At 41.9% G+C, this 21,735-nt stretch overlaps 1 protein-coding gene across 1 annotated transcript in view; it reads right to left on the bottom strand.

Moving 5' to 3' along the window:
* Window positions 1-21,735, bottom strand: part of LOC311125327 (semaphorin-6D-like) — a 122,946-nt gene that overhangs the window by 5,503 nt on the left and 95,708 nt on the right. Inside the window, exons 10-19 of the mRNA XM_084158394.1 lie at window positions 21,372-21,494; window positions 19,451-19,539; window positions 18,861-19,078; window positions 16,713-16,844; window positions 16,374-16,529; window positions 10,267-10,440; window positions 9,416-9,556; window positions 8,073-8,150; window positions 4,945-5,003; window positions 4,320-4,373 (exon numbers count right to left, since the gene is read on the bottom strand). Of these exons, the coding sequence (XP_084014520.1) occupies window positions 4,320-4,373; window positions 4,945-5,003; window positions 8,073-8,150; window positions 9,416-9,556; window positions 10,267-10,440; window positions 16,374-16,529; window positions 16,713-16,844; window positions 18,861-19,078; window positions 19,451-19,539; window positions 21,372-21,494 (1,224 nt within the window). The remainder of the gene's footprint in view (window positions 1-4,319; window positions 4,374-4,944; window positions 5,004-8,072; window positions 8,151-9,415; window positions 9,557-10,266; window positions 10,441-16,373; window positions 16,530-16,712; window positions 16,845-18,860; window positions 19,079-19,450; window positions 19,540-21,371; window positions 21,495-21,735) is intronic.

The following is a 21,735-nucleotide window of genomic DNA, read 5'->3' as shown; positions in this document are numbered from 1 at the left end:
TGTTCTGGCTCATGGTGGCCCAGCATCATATTAAGTCACTTGGTTGGTGTTTCCTTTATTTTGGCAGTTACCTGCATATACACATTGTTGTAGCCTATTTTGTATACATTGTTGTAGCCTATTTTGTATACATTGTTGTAGCCTATTTTGTATACATTGTTGTAGCCTATTTTGTATACATTGTTGTAGCCTATTTTGTATACATTGTTGTAGCCTATTTTGTATACATTGTTGTAGCCTATTTTGTATACATTGTTGTAGCCTATTTTGTATACATTGTTGTTTACATCCCAGTCAAAAAGTTCTCTGTGTGCATTTTGTTCTTGGTCATAAACGGTAATTTAACAGTAGCACAGATAGAGATAATTCAGGCAGATGAATATAACATTTAGCACTCAGTGGTGAAATTGGAGTGCCCGGTGAATGCACTCTTAACGGAAATCCAGATAGTATTATTCTGAGTGTTATTTTAAGTGTGTATATGCACGTTGCCTTAACACATTTTGGGATTAGTGGTTGAGGGGAAAGGCATTATCACTAGAGCCCGCCAGGGAACATAATCGGAGCAGTCAAACAGTTTGCATAATATAATACGTTTCCTAGTTATGTAACTATAAAATAGTGCATTTTCACATATCCAATTCAGTGGGGAGCATCTGGTATTTTCAGCAGGTCTTTAGGTTCAGCAGAGCTCCACTTCAGGTTGCTGGGTAATGTATTTCTGCTTGGGTTTATAGTCACACATTTATCTTCACACTCAGTTTTTCAAGGAAAGTTTTAATAAGAGTATTGGGGAAACTCTTAGTATATTTGGTAAAAATGGCTTCGCTCAAATTCTGGTTGGTCACTGTGCGAGAGGTCTAACAATTAATACATCTTCTATAAACACTGATCTGTAAAGCCTTTTAATCAGAATCCTGAAATTAGAAAATACAGTAACTAAAGCTTTAGTGAAAGGTCATTCATTGCCATTTTTATTTATTTATTACCATATCTATATTCCTGAGGTCAGGCACACCTTTTCACCTATTACCGCTAAAGCCCAGCCAAAGAAAGGAAAATATTTCAGTTAAAAGCTTCACCACCCCATCATTAAAGTGAATTCACCCCCAGTCCGGCAAATTTCAATTTGTGAGTTTCAAACTATCTCTGCTTCCGACCATGGAATGTACAGTTGAAGTTTGACACATTGCTGTTGGGTCTGTACAACGCCTCGCCTATCTCTAGGATAGATGCCACTGGATTCATTAGCTTTCCCATATGCACACGTCGCGCGAAGGGCAGGAAATACATTATCTTGTTTTGCTCGTTTCAGGCGGAGCACCCTCATCACAGCTGTAATGGAGGCTGCCAAGCCTAACATGACAGCGCTTCCCTTCAGGATTGATGTTACCTGCATGAATGTGCCTGGGAAATCACTGCGTCAACAAGTAAAGCCACAAGGCACCCCCAAGAGAAGCGGAATACATGAAAACGTGAGCAAGATAAGCAGCTATAGTGACTCGCTCACTCTCAGGGGTTAATAGAGGTTTGTGTTGTTCTCAGTGGTGCAAAATTATATTCAGCCCGGTCTCAAAAGACCAATCTTCCCTTTGGCTGACTCAATCTGACCGTCAATACCAACTAACGATTCAATCATTTCCCCAGCCTCTTCATTTATTTACACATAGGTTTTACGGCGTATTGAAAAGCCTATGTTTCTCTTTATGCCATGGATTTCCACTAGGTGAAGACGAGCGTATTGTGTGCATGTGTTAACGATACGGCCAAGCCGCGGCTCCTCGTGGTGTATACTGTTACAAGGTGATAAACCGCGGTCGGCCATAGGAAATACATTAAGTTGCCTAAAAGTAATTAGGAGGTCGGCATACCACGCGGACGTCCACATAACACATGCAAATGAGACCATCTGATGTGATTTCTGCTACGTCTCGGCCCCATAATTGCATACCACCACCCGAGCTGACGACCCAATGCAGAGTTCCTAAAGTGTTTTTAAATGAGTTGAGGCACTTACAAATGGAGTGTCGCTGTGTTATCTTCCTTGCATTAAAAGGGAAGGTCTATGGCATTAGTTACTGCCAAATAAGTCATAAATTGCAGGTAATTATGTTCATTTGCACAGTGTTCGACTGCAAGACCTTTTCGAAGGCCTTATACGGGCTCTTGTTCCTTTTAAAAACCTTGTAGCGCTTTCGGAACAAACCAAGACCAATTTTTGGAGCGGATTGTTCGAGCCAGCTGGCACAACATAGGTCTGTCCAATGTTCTACAGCCGCAGGACCAATCTCTTAGATCACTGTGGACCACTTAGGCTTGGTGGAGTAATCATAGTTGGGCACAAGGCCACTGTAATTTACAATATGAGCTGCAGTTCGATAACCAACTCTGCATTCCCTATGTCCTATTGATGTATATTGTCTCCTGAGTGGCGCAGTGGTCTAAGGCACTGCATCGCAGTGCTAACTGTGCCACTAGAGATCCTGGTTAGAATCCAGGCTCTGTCGCAGCCGGCCGCGACCGGGAGACTCATGGGCGGCGCACAATTGGCACAGCGTCGTCCAGGGTAGGGCAGGGAATGGCCGGCAGGGATGTAGCTCAGTTGATAGAGCATGGTGTTTGCAACGCCAGGGTTGTGGGTTCGATTCCCACGGGGGGCCAGTATACAAAATTATGTATTCACTAACTGTAAGTCGCTCTGGATAAGAGCGTCTGCTAAATGACTAAAATGTAAAATGTGTATATCTCTAAATTATGTATAAAGTATCCATTTTAGAACTAAAGTTAATATGTCAGATTTGGGCAGGATTTATGGACAAAGCTCATCCTCATAACTGGCTTATGGATATATCAATAATTATTGTATGTATTTAAATCTACGATGAAGATAACATACTAACTATTCTAGATTAAAATTCATAATCTATTAAATACTATTATACACTGTGAATCCATTCCAAGTGCAATGGAAAGTTCTCTTGATATTTACATCCCCTGGCTTTGACCAGGATCAGTAAAGCATTCATTAAATTGATTTGTTTCAATGTTTGTTTCAAAGGCATTCAGAAATGACAAACAGTCACTATGACCATTATCTGGCTAAACTCCCTACGCCTAGTCCGTCATTGGAGTTGGGACGTTTCTGCGTAGTCATCAAGACCGTTTCAAGGTCTTTCGCAATGCCAGTGTTTTTGGGGGGTTTTAGTGATTGAAAACCACCTCTGCTGTGTTCCCTGTGCTCACGGAGGGCCACCTTGAACCCTGTGTGCTGCTGCATGATGGGATTGATTGCTAATAAGGCTGCTGAGGCGATACCGCCATGATTCTCTACACAGATTGCACCTGGGGGCCAGTCGAAAGGTTCCCTCAAAATAGCATTATTAAAACAGAAGTCTCCAGTCAGAATTGGACTCTTCCCCCAATCGAGAAATCACTTCTCTGACATAGACATTCACGCTTGGCTGAGCTACACCAGGGCCAGGAGGTTAAAGCCCAATGTGCCTTTTGGCAGCCGAGGTTGGAGTCTCCATTAGCCTCTAATAGTGTAATTTACTCCATGGGTTAATCACAGTGAACGGCGAACGCTGGGCTTATATTACATAATGAGGGTCTTCTCTGGTGTGAGGCTCGCTCTGTGAATTACAATTACGACGCTCGAGTAATATTAGGCCTACCTGAGGGGTTTATTGACTTGGGCATGCCCAGTCATGAATTGCATGATTGAAAGTACATCTATCGGTTACCCAAGGAGATCCTCTTGGTTTAAAAAGCATATCTGATCTTACACATGAGCCTCCATTTCCACAAGCAGCAACGCATGTTTAATCTTCTCTACAACATGTGGAACTAGAGCACTGTTTGTAACCCTGTTAGGGAGCGAACTGAACCTGTTCAAATCAAACAATACTTTGAATTTCAAGTAAAAGAAAACCTATAATGGTATGGTCTCTAAGTCAAAAGGTTTACCAGACATGGAAAATATTGGAGTATTCTTTCATTTTCAAGTTGTCTAGTGAGAAACCTTGAAGGGAAAATACACTTAAACTATATTTTTGTATTTTTTTCATTAGTCCACTGTTGTTACAGTCCCAAAATGTTTTGCATGTCAGCAGTCAAGTTTTCAAGATATTAGACATTCAAGAAGTGGCACCGTTCACATCGTCATGATGTGAAACTACCAATTGCCAATAGTTATTGCAAACTCATTGCATGTAACTTAATTCAAAGTGTTTATGCTCAGTCATACTGCAATAAAACAAGGTGGAAAGCAACACAGGGAGAAAGAAGGGAGTGAGACTGGGAGAGAAATGGAAACTGACCGTAGGCCGAGTCTGCCGCGGAGTTCTGGTTTCGCGTGGTCGCCAGCACATCTGCTGATAGGAGCAAAACAAAGCATTAATATCGAGAGAAAAAAGACGGAGTGAATTACATACCGCTCACAAAGACATAACAAAACAAATGGGTTTTTCTGGGGGCGTGACATGAAATACAAGTAGGTTGGACTGCTCTGGATATTTCCAAATTGTGACCCAGTTGTGGATTCAAGTGTCATAAAATACTTTTTAGATGTGACGTTTTCTCCCCTACTATACTTTTGTCTTCATATTCTTGTACTGTAGTCTGCCTTATATAAACATGCAGTGTAGCATGTAAATGTGTATGCAGTATGTAACCTTGTTGATAGAACTTTCGTGTGTATCTAAGAACATACTGTACCACTTCAATGTTAGCTGGCAGATTGACAGGTAGCAAATGAAATCGCTACATCTTCAATTAAATCCATAACAGATCAAACAAAAGGGGGAGGAGGTATTTGTTATAACACCATGGTAGCCTGTGAAACCCATTTTTCCATGTACATCCATGAAGGAATAGACCCTCTTTTTACAGGGCTAATGTTTAGGTGATTGGCCTGTTGCCATGGGGATGTTGATGAAAGCTCACCATTGCAGTTTTCAGGGTACAGTGAGTGGTCTCCCTCGATGTCCTGGTCAAAGCCAGCCCTGGAGAGAGAGAGAAAGAAAGAAAGAAAGAGAGAGTAAAAAAGGAGTCTTGTCAACTGTTTTCCTCTTTGCTGCCACAGGTTTCCACCTATCCAACTGTAATTGGGACCCGTGTCATTCACCCCAGGCTGGAAGCCCATTTAGCGCCATCCTGACACAGAGAACTTGCCCGACCTGCCAGTTGTCGAGGAGAGAAGAATTTCCATAGCCCGTACATTCATGTGACAGAGAGACATCCTGCATATGCCTATGACGTCACCATCCACAGACAAGGTGGGCGAATCAGGAAAATGGCACGAACGGCGAGAACATCCATTTTGCTGTTCTCCCCTTGTACGCTGTCCAATTAGAAACCAGCGCCACGACTGATAAAGGTCAGATGACGATCACTCTTTCTATCAGGTGACAGGGGGAGCAGACATCGCCGGGCCTCATTTGGCAAGAACAGCCTGCATCAGTCAGGAGAAAAAGGCAGCTATGACTAAAGCCAAGGTCATAATCCAGACCCTATTCAAACAAAATATGTAGCCAGACCCAGTGTTTTGCCTGTGCATATTCCAGCACACTTTTGAGGGATGTGAAACACACGAGTGCAGGTTTAACTATTAAGGGCTGTATTTGGGGCCACTCTCCCCTCCTACACATGGAGGAGAAGAAGGGTTTGTGTTCATTCTCATTAGGACTTTTCAATCAGTGCATGCTGCTTGCACTGACAGCCATCAATAGATTTAGATGCAGCATGCTCGTGAATGAGAGAAAGGTCCACACACAACCAGATACATTTAGAGTGACTGGAAGCTAATGGAATGTGTGGTTTGAAGGCAGCACACAAGTGTCCATTATGCGAAGGGGAATGAATAGGATTAGGTTGGATCTTACTTCTGACACCAACGGGCGCTCATTCTCATTCACCCTCCAGCCCTTTCCATCTCTGAGCTGCAGAGTCCTTGCTTTGTGTTCATTTGTTTCTTTTTCGCTTTTTCTCTCCTCTCCCGCTCTCGTTCACTCACGCTCTATGTATCCATTTTCAAAAGTGTGGAATGTGTGAGCGAGAAAGTGCTATTCATTTCCCTCACTCAGACACTTTAAAGCTCTTCTATTTACTTGTAATGAATGAGGGGAAAGGACTAAGAGACATACATATGAATAGACCGGCCGTGGTGACTCCTTGCTATCCCCAGTCCGCCTGGCCTTGCTGCTATTCCAGTTTAAACTGTTCTGCCTGCGGTTATGGAACCCCTACCTGTCCCAGACCTGCTGTTTTAAACTCTAATGATCGGCTATGAAAAGCCAACTGAGATTTATTCCTGATTATTATTTGACCATGCTTGTCACTTATGAACATTTTTGAACATCTTGGCATGGTTCTGTTATAATCTCCACCCGGCACAGCCAGAAGAGGACTGGCCACCCCTCATAGCCTGGTTCCTCTCTAGGTTTCTTCCTAGGTTTTGCCTTTCTAGGGAGTTTTTCCTAGCCACCGTGCTTCTACACCTGCATTACTAGCTGTTTGGGGTTTTAGGCTGGGTTTCTGTACAGCACTTCGAGATATTAGCTGATGTAAGAAGGGCTATATAAAATAAAATTGATTGATTGATTGAATAGATGCAAATTCTCAGAAAGGGACTGACAACGCATACATGCTAACAACGACCTACTCGAGATGCATACAGACATAGTGATATAAGTAGATATAAGTAGATACTTTAAGTAGATATTTATACAAATGCTTGCCAATTAAAAAACATATAAACAGTCACAGGTAGTGACACCCACTCACAACCAAATACGGAGGATTCAGTTTAGGAGTAGGCCTAAATAGAAGTTTGAGTTTAGGCCTACAAACAACATATTTTAAACCGTGGCGGGCCAGGCTGCAGAGTTGCTTCGGGACTGGCAAAGCACTTCAGCTCCATTTTGTTTTTCGCCGGTCACCTCACTTGGGAGCTCTTTGGAGCGTTTTTGCCAAGACGGCCAGTTAGTCTCCAGGGAAACCACTGACTCGCTGCCACGACAACAAGTCCCATCTGCTGCTCATTTTAGGGAAGTGGCTGAACCACAGTGTCCTGGATGAAGTGTTTCCAAAACCTTCTCTGAGCCCTGAAAACGTTCCTCGTCCACTGAACTCTAACTCTCTAACCAAAACAGAGATATTTCACTGCGATTGATACTTTTGGATGTGGAACTTCATAGAACTTGCAATAGTCTCAAAGTTCATGAAACCCCATCTTAAACCACCAATTCCCATACTGCTGGAATGAGGAATGTCATGAAAATCCAAATCCCATTACTACATTACAGTGTGTGGTATTGAATTCATGTTGATGCACTATGACATTTAAACAGCAAAATGATTCTTTTCAGCTTTTAAAAGATTCAATCTAGGCCTTTACTGCGGACACAGCATGACAAATTGCACTAAACTGCCAACCCTGGAAGTGCCATGTCGAAATTCAATTCTTCAGCAGTCAAAACAGGCAGACTGCTTTCTACTATTCTCTTTGGTCCCACAAATCTAAGACCTTTGCTTTTTCCTATGTTCCAGAGAATTGAAGAGACTATTTTCATTTTCAGGAGGTCCGGGGAGAAAACACGTTTTATGCCTGAGAGATTGCAGTACCTGTCAACTCATCAATAAATCAATGGACTCAAGCCATTGTGGCTCAAGTGGTTGATCATTCCGTTCACTTAAAGTGCATTGCACAAGTGGAAACAGGCCCAAAGCCAGCAGATATAATGAAACAAATGAATGCATATTAGCATACACTGTACAAACAGAGTCCCAGTGTATATAATTTGCTGGTATAAAGAATCTGACTAGCACAAGAAAACTAATCTTTGACGAGCAGTCCTCATCTGCAGAACAATGATATCACTCACTCAATACATTCTTCTTTAATATGACTTCCAAAGCGTTTGAGATTTATTTCCCTCATATCTTCCACTCTCTACTCTCCTCTCCTTTTATGGGGGCCAATCCCGATGATAGATATACGATCACACTCTCAAACCTTTATTACCTTTCAGATTGATGGCTTTCAGCGCGACAAGAAGGAAAGTGACACTTACTTGAACCCTGGCGCCATGTTGGCACAGCTCCCGGTCCGGAGCCAGATGCAGTATGGGTCGCGGGAGGACAGACAACTCCTAGAAAATGACGAGGCAAGAGGCGGTTAAATCCCTGTATGATATCGCTCCTTGGCGTGCGGGCGATGAGCGCCCGACTGGGTCTACTTTGACACAGTGACACGCCACACACACACTTGAGCCAAGGATACTGCTGCGGTCTAGTGGAGCGTGTTCTGTTGGGGCTATTCCCCAGCTGGTGATCTGCAGAGCGAGACTGGCTGGCCTGCATGTGAACTCGGAGAGGTGATTGTGTCTGACAGTGTCAGTGTGTGTTTTAGCTCATTCTCCAAGATGACAAGTATGCCTGTGACAGACCTCATAGAGGACAGGTGTGTTTCTAAATATTTATATATATGTGTGTGTGTGTCATTACAGGCTGCCTGGAGGAGTGAAGCCAGTCATCTTAGTGACAGGTGTCCTCAGTCTCTCTCCCCCAGCCATGGTGACACACTGACAGCCAGGGCCACGGGGACTGAGGGGGAGCTCCGAGGGGGGAGAGGGGAGGGGGGGACTGTCATACACTTGCCTATGGGAGGAGGAGAGAGGGTTGTCTCCTTTGGATCTCTCACTTGTCACTCAGTGCTCCATGAACCCCTGTCTTCCTCACGTCCCACCAGTAGGAGATTATGCACACGGCCGCTCAAAAGGTATTGTGGGCTGACTCAGACTGTGTTTGTGTGCATGCACGTGCGAGTGTGTGTGTGTCAGACTATGAAAGAGGAAGTTCGTTTTTTTTGTTGGTGTTTGAATGTTGAATTATCCCAATGGGAGGATCCGTCAACTATAATTATATTCTTGATGTGGTATTCTGTGCTAATGACATCCTGAACATTTTCCCCAACATTTACAGGCTGTTCAAATATTGATTATATGGGCAATTAAGCCTCCCTTTTTAATGTTTTGGTTGTTTGCCAAAATATGCAAACAGGCTCTCTTAAAAGCTGCGCCAAATACATTTGGAGAATTTGGTAATTTCCTCATGCCTCCCTGTACTCTCTTGCTCCATTATCTGCCAAATGACTAGAACAAATATAAATATTTGTTGATACTGAAATCACTTGGACCACAAATTGACATTGATAGAGCTTGGTATCCAGAGACTAAGTATTTGTTATAACACATTAGAGCAAACGATTTTGAGCAGTGCAAAAGCTGTACTAAATTTCGGGCCCCAGTTTTTCCAGGCCAGGTCACGTAGTCAGGGAAAACTCAGGGCCCTAACAATACTGCATATCCTCCTATGTGCATTCTTACACAATCATTTCTGCCTTGTTGTAACTCACTTTTTACAGGCGCCGTGCTCGGTGCAGTGGCTGAGCGGCACTCTGATGACACAGCTGGTGAAGGCCACGAACAAGGCGTGATGGTCCTTATCCAGCTCCATTCCCAGAATCCTCCGGTTCTCCTGCCCCTGAACGTTACACCTGTGGCAAAACATGGTCACAGGACACGTGAGAACCCTTACAGCACAACCATACTAATGGATTAGAGTTAGACCACAGCCACGTGAAACACAGTTCATCAGTCATAGATAGAAATGGGAGCCCCAGAGGCTAAAGGCTATCTCTGTAATACATGTTCATTTAGTACGTTTCTATACCATTTGAACACCTAATATAGTGTGGAAAATAAAATTACTCTGCCTGTGAACTACCTTAGTTCAGGTTTTGATCGTTTGGTGAGGGTAATACCATAATAATGTGGGTTACAGCTTTAAAGGAATACTCTACTCAAAAACTATTTTAGGTAGTTGTTTCATTAGTTCATATAGTCCCAAAATGTTTTGCATGTCAGAAATCAAGTTTTCAAGAAATATAACTTTCAGAAAGCAAATTGTCACTTGCCACATCGTTTTGCATCCTATTACGCTTTTTGCATCATCATCATGAAGATGTGGTCTATATGTATACCGTATTCCTTTAAATCAGGTATAGACTCATTCATTTGGAGACGTTCCAGGCTGAAATTACAGTACTGTCACACTGGTGCTTATATAACAGTCAGGTTTTCATGCCATTGCCGACTTTTGCTTTTACTACACCTGTGTAGTTACTGTAGTTATGACCTGTTCAAAAGTGGTTACACACTCACTTAAGAGGGGTTATAGACTGACTTATAGAGGTTCTGTACTGACTTAGAGGGGTTATAGACATCTATGTCCTCCAAGAGTTGGGAGCCAAAGGAGGCGTTAGGATGAGTGCTGGACAACACCTTCAGGACCCTGCCATCCTCCGAGCCCAGAAAGACCACAGTGCGGTCCTTAGACGGCCCTGCAGAGGTATCTACCGCAATCTGAGTCAGCTTGTACCTGGAGAAGGGGAAAAACACAGTTAACGCTGATTGTATGGCCGGAACTGGTAACTAGTCAGCCATAATATGTCAGTCATTCAGAACAAGTGAACCGCCATGACTGGCATGGAGACACGGGTCAACATAGGGTTATAAATGAATACTTTTTCACCCCTTTAAAAAAAATGATTTTAACCTCTTTTTGTTCAGCCTTTGTGCTTTCCTGATTTTAACCCATGTGATTATGTAATTTCCTGTGCACCAAAAGATGGAGTGGAGAGTACACTCAAATGGGGAAGACAGAAGCGCTAGAGTGCAGCTGCGTTGAAAATTCACTTCTGCTTTAGGCTACTTTCTGGGTGGGATTTGGCACTTTCCCGAATGGCTTCTGTTGGTTGCCTAGCAGCATAACAGATGTCAAGGAAGGTTTTGTAAATGAACTGAATTGTCTCCAGAATGTGCAGGTTCTTATCTTTGTGTGTTTGCACGTACATATCTAACGCCAGTCATCTCAACTGGCTGCTAAAGACTGAAGCATTGCCACTGTATGTCATTTTCAGTTGATTAATATCAACTATGCTATAAAATACGTCATTTCCTCGGGTTCATGAATGCAACACACTCGATGAGAATATCCTATGATTTAAACCCATTTTATCTCCAATATATCCATGACTTCACTAGGACTTCGGGACATTTCACTAGGATGTTTCATCTCTAGATTTGGGAGCAGTGTGAAATAACATGTTCCCCGTGCCCCCCTGGCTTCTGTTGTCATTTACCAGAGTATCACATCAGCTTCCTGCGGTGAGAAGCAGCAGGCGGGTCACCCAGGGGGTACAGCAGGCTGACTCAAACGCCTCATATCACCTCTACACCGCCAGTATTTTATTTATTGATTTAACCTTTACTTAACTAGGCAAGTCAGTTAAGAACAAATTCTTATTTACAATGGCAGCCTACCAAAAGGCAAAAGGCCTCCTGCGGGGACAGGGGGCTGGGATTAAAAATAAAAATATACAGTTGAAGTCGGAAGTTTACATACACCTTAGCCAAATACATTTAAACTCAGTTTTCATAATTCCTTACATTTAATCCTAGTAAAAAGCCCCTGTCTTAGGTCAGTTAGGATCACCACTTTAGTTTAAGAATGTGAAATGTTAGAATAATAGTAGAGAGAATTATTTATTTCAGCTTTTATTTCTTTCATCACATTCCCAGTGGGTCAGAAGTTTACATACACTCAATTAGTATTTGGTAGCATTGCCTTTAAATTGTTTAACTTGGGTCAAACTTTTCGGGTAGCCTTCCACAAGCTTCCCACAATAAGTTGAGTGAATTTTGGCCCATTCCTCCTGACAGACCTGGTGTAACTGAGTCAGTTTTGTGGGCCTCCTTGCTCGCACACGCCTTTTCAGATCTGCCCACAAATATGCTATAGGATTGAGGTCAGGGCTTTGTGATGGCCACTCCAATACCTTGACTTTGTTGTTCTTAAGCCATTTTGCCACAACTTTGGAAGTATACTTGGGGTCATTGTCCATTTGGAAGACCCATTTGCGACCAAGCTTTAACTTCCTGACTGATGTCTTGAGATGTTGCTTCAATATATCCACATAATTTTCCTTCTTCATGATGCTATCTATTTTGTGAAGTGCACCAGTCCCTCCTACAGCAAACCACCCCCACAGCATGATGCTGCCACCCCTGTGCTTCACGGTTGGGATGGTGTTCTTCGGCTTGCAGGCCACACCCTTTTTCCTCCAAACATAACAATGGTCATTATGGCCAAACAGTTATATTTTGTTTCATCAGACCAGAGGACATTTCTCAAAAAAGTAAGATCTTTGTCCCCATGTGCAGTTGCAAACTGTAATCTGGCTTTTTTATGGCGGTTTTGGAGCAGTGGCTTCTTCCTTGCTGAGCGGCCTTTCAGGTTATGTAGATATACAGTGGGGAAAAAAAGTATTTAGTCAGCCACCAATTGTGCATGTTCTCCCACTTAAAAAGATGAGAGGCCTGTAATTTTCATCATAGGTACACGTCAACTATGACAGACAAATTGAGAATTTTTTTTCCAGAAAATCACATTGTAGGATTTTTAATGAATTTATTTGCAAATTATGGTGGAAAACAAGTATTTGGTCACCTACAAACAAGCAAGATTTCTGGCTCTCACAGACCTGTAACTTCTTCTTTAAGAGGCTCCTCTGTCCTCCACTCGTTACCTGTATTAATGGCACCTGTTTGAACTTGTTATCAGTATAAAAGATACCTGTCCACAACCTCAAACAGTCACACTCCAAACTCCACTATGGCCAAGACCAAAGAGCTGTCAAAGGACACCAGAAACAAAATTGTAGACCTGCACCAGGCTGGGAAGACTGAATCTGCAATAGGTAAGCAGCTTGGTTTGAAGAAATCAACTGTGGGAGCAATTATTAGGAAATGGAAGACATACAAGACCACTGATAATCTCCCTAGATCTGGGGCTCCACGCAAGATCTCACCCCGTGGGGTCAAAATGATCACAAGAACGGTGAGCAAAAATCCCAGAACCACACAGGGGGACCTAGTGAATGACCTGCAGAGAGCTGGGACAAAAGTAACAAAGCCTACCATCAGTAACACACTACGCCGCCAGGGACTCAAATCCTGCAGTGCCAGACGTGTCCCCCTGCTTAAGCCAGTACATGTCCAGGCCCGTCTGAAGTTTGCTAGAGTGCTTTGGATGATCCAGAAGAGGATTGGGAGAATGTCATATGGTCAGATGAAACCAAAATAGAACTTTTTGGTAAAAACTCAACTTGTCGTGTTTGGAGGACAAAGAATGCTGAGTTGCATCCAAAGAACACCATACCTACTGTGAAGCATGGGGTGGAAACATCATGCTTTGGGGCTGTTTTTCTGCAAAGGGACCAGGACGACTGATCCGTGTAAAGGAAAGAATGAATGGGGCCATGTATCGTGAGATTTTGAGTGAAAACCTCCTTCCATCAGCAAGGGCATTGAAGATGAAACGTGGCTGGGTCTTTCAGCATGACAATGATCCCAAACACACCGCCCGGGCAACGAAGGAGTGGCTTCGTAAGAAGCATTTCAAGGTCCTGGAGTGGCCTAGCCAGTCTCCAGATCTCAACCCCATAGAAAATATTTGGAGGGAGTTGAAAGTCTGTGTTGCCCAGCGACAGCCCCAAAACATCACTGCTCTAGAGGAGATCTGCATGGAGGAATGGGCCAAAATACCAGCAACAGTGTGTGAAAACCTTGTGAAGACTTACAGAAAACGTTTTACCTGTGTCATTGCCAACAAAGGGTATATAACAAAGTATTGAGAAACTTTTGTTATTGACCAAATACTTATTTTCCACCATCATTTGCAAATAAATTCATTCAAAATCCTACAATGTGATTTTCTGGAGAAAAAAATGATCATTTTGTCTGTCATAGTTGACGTGTACCTATGATGAAAATTACAGGCCTCTCTCATATTTTTAAGTGGGAGAACTTGCACAATTGGTGGCTGACTAAATACTTTTTTTCCCCACTGTAGGACTTGTTTTACTGTAGATACTTTTGTACCTGTTTCCTCCAGCATCTTCACAAGGTCCTTTGCTGTTGTTCTGGGATTGATTTGCACTTTTCGCACCAAAGTACGTTCATCTCTAGGAGACAGAACGCGTCTCCTTCCTGAGCGGTATGACGGCTGCGTGGTCCCACGGTGTTTATACTTGCATACTATTGTTTGTACAGATGAACGTGGTACCTTCAGTCGTTTGAAAAAATCTCTCTCAAGGATGAACCAGACTTGTGGAGGTCTACAAATATTTTTCTGAGGTCTTGGCTTATTTCTTTTGATTTTCCCATGATGTCAAGCAAAAAGGCATTGAGTTTGAAGGTAGGCCTTGAAATACATCCACAGGTACACCTCCAATTGACTCAAATTGCCAATTAGCCTATCAGAAGCTTCTAAAGCCATGACATCATTTTCTGGAATTTTCCAAGCTGTTTAAAGGCACAGTCAACTTAGTGTATGTAAACGTCTGACCCACTGGAATTGTGATACAGTGAATTATAAGTGAAATAATCTGTCTGTAAACAATTGTTAGAAAAATGACTTGTGTCATGCACAAAGTAGATGTCCTAACCGACTTGCCAAAACGATAGTTTGTTAACAAGAAATTTGTGGAGTGGTTGAAAAACAAGTTTTAATGACTCCAACCTAAGTGTATGTAAACTTCCGACTTCAACTGTAGGACAAAACACACATCACGACAAGAGAGACACTACATGAGAAATGTTGCAAATTATATTTTTCAATCTGTTTTCTTTCATGGACCAAACAAGGCAATTGATGCTTTGGCAAGACAAAGCACTCTTTCCCGACTGGTGTGGAGTTAAGAAATTGTAAAATGATGTGATTAAAAACGTTAGAAAATCAGCTAGCGGTTTTCTGCTCCTTGTAGGCTTGCTTGCTAACTAGCCAAGTCATGTGTTGTGCATCCTTAGCTACATTAATAATATGTTGTTGTTTCTTAGTCAAAACATGCATTCCGTGTCTGATTACTGTCAGTTCTATCCCTTTCTGTATTGTTGCACCATTGGGTTGAGGGGCTGAGAAAAGTTACCAATCAAATTCTACTCATACTGTAAAGACTTTCATCAGTAGAAATTATTAACTTGACAATAATAACGTGAGGGTTTAATTGTGTACAATGCAGAGGCCATGTTATGATGGTTCAAGTTAATCTGATTATTGTTATGAAGAAAATGTTTTGAAGTATTAAATTACCAATTTAAAGTAAACCTGTGACAACTTGATCAAGCTTATGAATATGTAAAACTGCATAATGATGGCACATTGAAGTGCAGAAACATGCATTGATTCACACACATTGACCCACCCTGTCATCTATTCACACACATTGACACACCCTGTCATCTTTTCACACACATTGACACACGGAAGGCGTTAACAAGTCATCAAGAACAGCAACTGTGTGCTATTGGCTTGGGTTCCAGCATGTACTCCTTTTATTGAGTGACTCCTGTTTATAAGCTTGATCAAATAGCTTAATAACGTGCTATTTCAAATGTCTTGTTCTGTGTAACAAGTTGTGTGTGCTGCCCAGTTGACATCTAACTCAATATTGTTATTCTATTCCTACTGTTCCCACAGAGCTATACATTCTGAGTCAACCTAGAACCATGACCCCTCTTGGCCTGTTTTACCACCGACCAGCTGCTTTTGGAGCCTACTGCAACTCCCCACTAGTCAAGCTCCTGTTTCTTTCAGGTCCTTCCTGAGTTGTTTGATCTGACTGCTGACTTGGCCAGGGACCTATAGCAGCGTTTCGCAAACTCCTGGGGAACCCAAGGGGTGGACATTTTAGGGCTTTTCCCTAGCACAAACGTTCAATCAGGAAGGCTGGTCTGAATGTTTGCTTAACTTCATCAAGTAAAATAATAATAATACAAAAAATACATAATTCATTTCCTATTCTACGGACATAGAGGGAATGAATACAAGCGTATCATCAGCAGCATAGCATCTTGACTTCTCCTCTTTCCTATTAGCCACATGCGGAATGTCATTCACCTATTGACCTTATAGCCTACACTTACTTAGGCCTTTGTATTCCTTGCGGAACATAGGCCATCGATGTCAAGCTTTGTGGATGAAGCCACAGTCTCCGGTCATATAGAGTAGCAGTAGCTAGGCTGAGGCAATTTCTGGGTTTTGTTTCTGAGCGAGAACTTCAGTTGTCTGGTTTGAGTAAAGTGTCATTCATTGACTAATTAGATTTACTGTACATGGTTGCACTAAAATACTGCTGATATGTTTAATTTTATCAAATGTTATATTACATTGCATTATTGTACATTTGTCTATGTTGCCGTTTGTCCATACAAAGATAAATTATTATATTGTATGATACTGCCCTACAGTACCTGCTGGTGGTGCGGGTGAAGCAGGGCCGGTCGTTGACGGAGGGCACAGCCTCGTCCATCAGAGGGTAAGACTTGATGAAGGTCAGCGTGTCGTCGGGGAAGTTGATGGATGACTTGTAGGCCGAGGCCGGGCCATCACCGGCACAGGAACCAGGCCTGAAGTAGAGAATAGAGATTTTAAAAAGTACATTTGGCAACTCTTATTCAAACAAAACACGGGTGTGTACTGTGCTAGCCTAGCTGGACCCAGATCTGTTGGTGCTGTACAGCCAACTCATATGGTCATTGTCATGCCTGGTCATACGCAGTCTAGTGCCCCTTCAGAGGGCAGTCTCATACCTGGGCTTGGGCACCTGTTCCTCTGGTACTGGGGTCCATGCTGAATCACTGGTCTTCTGCTCCTTAAACTTCCCATTGAAGGCCTTCTCTATGTCGTCCATGTAGAAGGCACACACTGCTGAGCCAGGGATACTGACGAGGGAGACAGACGCAGAGAGCGTGTTAAAAAGGCTGAATGGGATTGAGCTATTGAAAAGGTTTGTTGAAACATGGTTGGCTGGTCAAACAAGGTGCAAAGTGATCTGATTTTTATCTGGTAAGTAGAGCTCTGTGTATAATTCAAAATCAATATCAAGTTTCAAAGGTAAAACTAAAATGTTCCTGTGCTGCGAGGAATGAGGTCCAGTGTGTGAGTGAATATCATGTTTTTCCAGTTTTAGTGATGTTGCATATTCTTGCAGTGTAATACCCATTTCAGACAGAAGATGTGGTATATTACCTGTAAAATATACCGTACAAGGTAATGTTTATACGACCCCCTTTCGAACAGCCCCTTATTTACCACTGTCTTGCATGTATACCTCTTTATACATATCAGTGGTAACTGGTAAATATGGAAAGGTGGGGGTTGTAGTTAAACCATGGAGTAGGGCTTGGCTATACATCGAATTAATTTGAATGTATGTTACGTTCCAAATGCCTGTACCGCAAGAATCTAGGTTTTATTTTGTTTTTATGAGCGTTCTGTCTTTTTGGTCTCGCCTCCTTCGCTCCTTCTGTGCTCTTCCCACTCGCACACAGACACCTCCCCCTGCCACTCAAAACAAAAGACGAAGGATAACTTCTTCCTCTCTGACAACAAGCAGTTCAAACTCGCTATTTGCATTGGAGGTTTGGTCCAACAGAATCGGTCGTATGGACACCGAAACGCTTACAGACATTACATTTTTACTGTAATAGACGAGAACTTAACCTTTCTAATGATACTCTTTTTATGTCTAAACTCCCAAAATGTAAAACAGAGCAGATCCTACTAAAACCAGAGTATCAATGAACATGATTGTGGAAAATGTATGCTCATTTTCTGTCGTGCCACGTACCGCTAGCAGTATTTTAGCCACATACTGTTATGTGCTAGCTTTCTAGTCTGTGTTTTATAAATGTGCAATGAGCATAAAAATATGCATTTATATAAGGAATTGGCAACTCTTTCTCATTCTGAGAAATAAACATATTCTTATCCAGGTAGGCCACTTGATTTCAATATCTAAACAAAGTGAACAGGCTATGTCGTACAAACAGTTGGAGACGGACAGGAGGGTGTATTCATAACAGTTAAATTGTTCTATCTTCATAGTAAGCAAATAGATCCAAGTTGGCTAGACTTAAAATATAAAGATTAGCTGGCTACTCACTAGCAGTGGGCTTGTGCTTGAGAGATTGTTAATGAGACCTGTGTTAATTTTCTATAATGCCTGCTACCAGAAGTTGGATATTATTAGTGGATGTGCATTTTGCATGTTTCTGGTTAAATTTGTAGCAAAAAGGGCATTTTCAAGCCAGATCAGTGATTATTGCAACAAAAAAAAGCAGGTGAAACTATTTTGATAAAATGATTAAATTATTAGTGGGTCTTATGGTTGTGGAAGGCATATATTTAGCCTAGGTATAATTTTGCAAGCCCTGAATTCTGCAAGCCCTGAATTCATTAGATTATTCCTGACTGTTTGAAATGCGGTATATTGACCTTTAATCGTGCAAGCTTATTTAGAGAACACATATATTTTTTTTAAAATCAAGATATATATCGTGAATCGCCCATAGGTTTGAAAAAATATATATAATTATTTTTAGGCCATAATCGCCCAGCCCTACATGGGGGCTGGTTGCATTTCAAATTAGGGAGGTGTTGAACACTGGAAGTGTTAATGAATTTACCTGAAAAAAGCAGAGAACCATTCACACAGACCCGATACCTGTATTTTGGTTACAGGGTCTGTGAAAATGCAGGAATCATGACTTTGTCTTTAGGTGGGTTAATTTTCCATGTTTTTTACCCCCCACCCCTTTCAGATATACACAAAAGCAGGTAAAAAGAAGCAGACATGGTAGAATAGTGGGAATTTTGTCTGTGTATGAAAGGGGTATAAGAAATGTATGGATATTGGCTTTGATGGACTAGTGCCCAGTCATTTAACATAGGCTAACCTGTTAGCTTGCGTAGTGAACACTCCCACCACCGCGGGGCGCTGGTTGATCTGCAGCACGTTGGTGAGCGACTGCAGCACATCGAAGTAGAAGAAGGAGTCGCCGGGCACCGAGCAGTTAAGCCGCGCCTTCAGGAAGGAGGTCCAGTAGCGCTCCAGCACCCGAGGAGAGCCGCCATTGTCGTTCTTACACACCCGCGCCACGCGAGAGAACACCACCTTGGAGCCGAACCAGAAAATAAAATATTCAAATATCGTAGAATAGTGCTTTATTATCCTTGGCGCTCTTCTCCTGACCCCCTGAGACAACAAACATGACTTGAGAGGCTTGAAGCAGCACAGGAGGTCAGTGGTTCCGGTCCATAAGGATGCAGACCTGTCATTATAGTTAATCTCCTATGTCCAACCATAATGGTGCCTTTATCTTTTTACAATAAATCGATCACCCATCTCAACTAGTCATGATACATCTGATAAGAGAACATAGTACATCCACATAGTACATCCATTCTCATGTCTTGCTCTAATGGACAGAGCTGAAGAATACAATTCATACATCAATTTGTGGTTCTATCACTGACACCCTTTTACCTTGCCCAGGGTGGTGTACTCCACTGCAATCTCACTGAGGAAGAAGTAGACATAATTCCCATACTCGATCGCATGGTGGAAATGGGGCTCTGGAGAGGCAAGGAGACACACAACAGGGGAGAAGTGAGAGATGAGATTGAATGAAAGTCATTATGGGGAGTCATCATTTTCTGGGGTGTATCTGTATCTACCAGAGATGGAGTCACTGCTGTTCAGGCATTTGCGCAAACTCAGTACTAACACCTGATTCAATTAATTACATACCCAGCCATCACCTTTGTCTTGAGACATCTTGAGACGTCTCAAGACGTCTTAAGAAACATTTTGAAGACGTCTTGAGACACAGCCTGTGTCTCAAGACACTCAATGCCATATCGAGACATTTTATGTGTATCAAGACATTTTACTAATGTAAAATATTTAGTCTTTATATAGTATTTATTTTGGAATGTTGAACATTTCAAATTCATGGGACATTCTTCAGTCAACTGACAGTTGATATAAGACTCACAAATGGTAGTCTGTCAAACCTGGAGGATTTACAAACTGTTTTTTCAACTTGAGGTAAGCAAGCAAAGCATTTTAATATGCAATGTATGTTAGCCAAAATAATATTTAGTCAATATGAAGAAATATGTTAGACATCTTGTTTTGGCACTACCAAATGTGATATTGTGCACTGTGGTTAGATAGCTAGCTAACAACTGTAATTAGCTAGCAAGTATAGTTTTTAAAAGACTATGTAGTTAAATCTAAATGCCTGTAAGTCGCTCTGGATAAGAGCGTCTGCTAAATGACTAAAATGTAAATGTATGTTACTTTTTTTCAGTTGCCCATGGAGTCCATGGGGGATCATAAAGAGGGGACGGGATCATGTAAAATGTCTCAACCTTGATGATAGCTCAGCCATCACCACCGATCACATAAAGTTGATCTACTCTTGTTAACAGGTGACTGCAATTCTGGTCTTTTCTGTGCAGTTTTATTAAATAGAGAATACATCTAAATGTTACATTAAATATATTCCCAAAATAAATGATAGATAAATGGCTGGTGCATTTATTAGATTGCCATGCCAACCTCACGTGCTGCAGAGTAGACTGGACTTATCTGAGTGCTGACCTTTATGGATGGATATGCTGAGGAGATAAGTTATGACTGATGCTTGCATCTGCTTTTTTGTTTTCACGTGTGCTTTGATAGTTATTGTGTAATAAACATGGCCTATTTCTCTTTTGTCAGGATATGAGGATGGAAGACATGTCAGCATCTCAACTAAATCAAGGTAAGCTGTCACCCAGCAAACACAAGTGAGAACACTGCATTGCACAAAGGACCATGACACATGCAATGTTCATTTCTTCCCATGAGAACAGACAGAGTGCTTAACTGATTCATTCTATTTTCAGACTGGACATAGACCAAAGCTGGGGTCCTATCTGGTGTCAAACAGTAAGCCCTCATGGACGATAGGGCTTTCTGCTTCAGGTGAGCTATTCATAAATAAGCTACAAGAAAATAGCAGGGTACCTAATGATGCCTAATTACATTTTATTTTCTTACAGATTAAGGAAGAGCAGCTCTGAGATCCCCAAAGACTTGAAGATAGGAGTTGTTTGGAGCTCTATACTGCCTTTACCTAATGTTATTTTGGTCAATAAATCTTGATTACTTTGATTTGGTGTGCAGCACAATTTGTGCTATGGATGTGCATGAGAGTTGTAGAGCGAGTGATTAGTATTTATAACAAATAAAAAATGAAAACAATAAATTATAAAATGTCTTGAGAAGTCTTAAGACGGCTGGGTATGTAAGGACTTGATGACGCATTGATGAGTTAAATCGGTGTCTTGGTACTGGGCTGAAAAAGATACACATCCCCAACCAGGACACTGACAGACACAAAAGTAATGTGACCAACCTCGGAGCCACTTGGAGTCGTACTTGACGGTCCGCAGGACGGGGCTGTCGTCGCCAAGACTACGGTAGATGACAGCGTCGCTGGCCAGGAAGTCGGTCATGGTGGCAGAGTAGAAATCACCACCTAGAAATATAAAGTAAGTACAGTAAATATAGCAATTAATAAGTAAGATAGTATAGTATAAAAAAAGCAAGTCATAGTAAGATAAAACAATTCAAATGGTTAAGCTTCATATAAAAAGACAAGTCCATGTCATATCTATTTACCAATTCATATATGAAACACATACATGTATGCTATAAGAATACTCAGATTTTTATGACTAATCAATTTAGCCATAAGACTAAACTTCAGTCTTGACCTA

The sequence above is a fragment of the Coregonus lavaretus genome, assembly GCF_964263955.1.
Source record: "Coregonus lavaretus genome assembly, chromosome: 3".
NCBI lineage: Eukaryota > Metazoa > Chordata > Actinopteri > Salmoniformes > Salmonidae > Coregonus > Coregonus lavaretus.
This window is presented reverse-complemented; position numbering and strand designations above follow the sequence as displayed.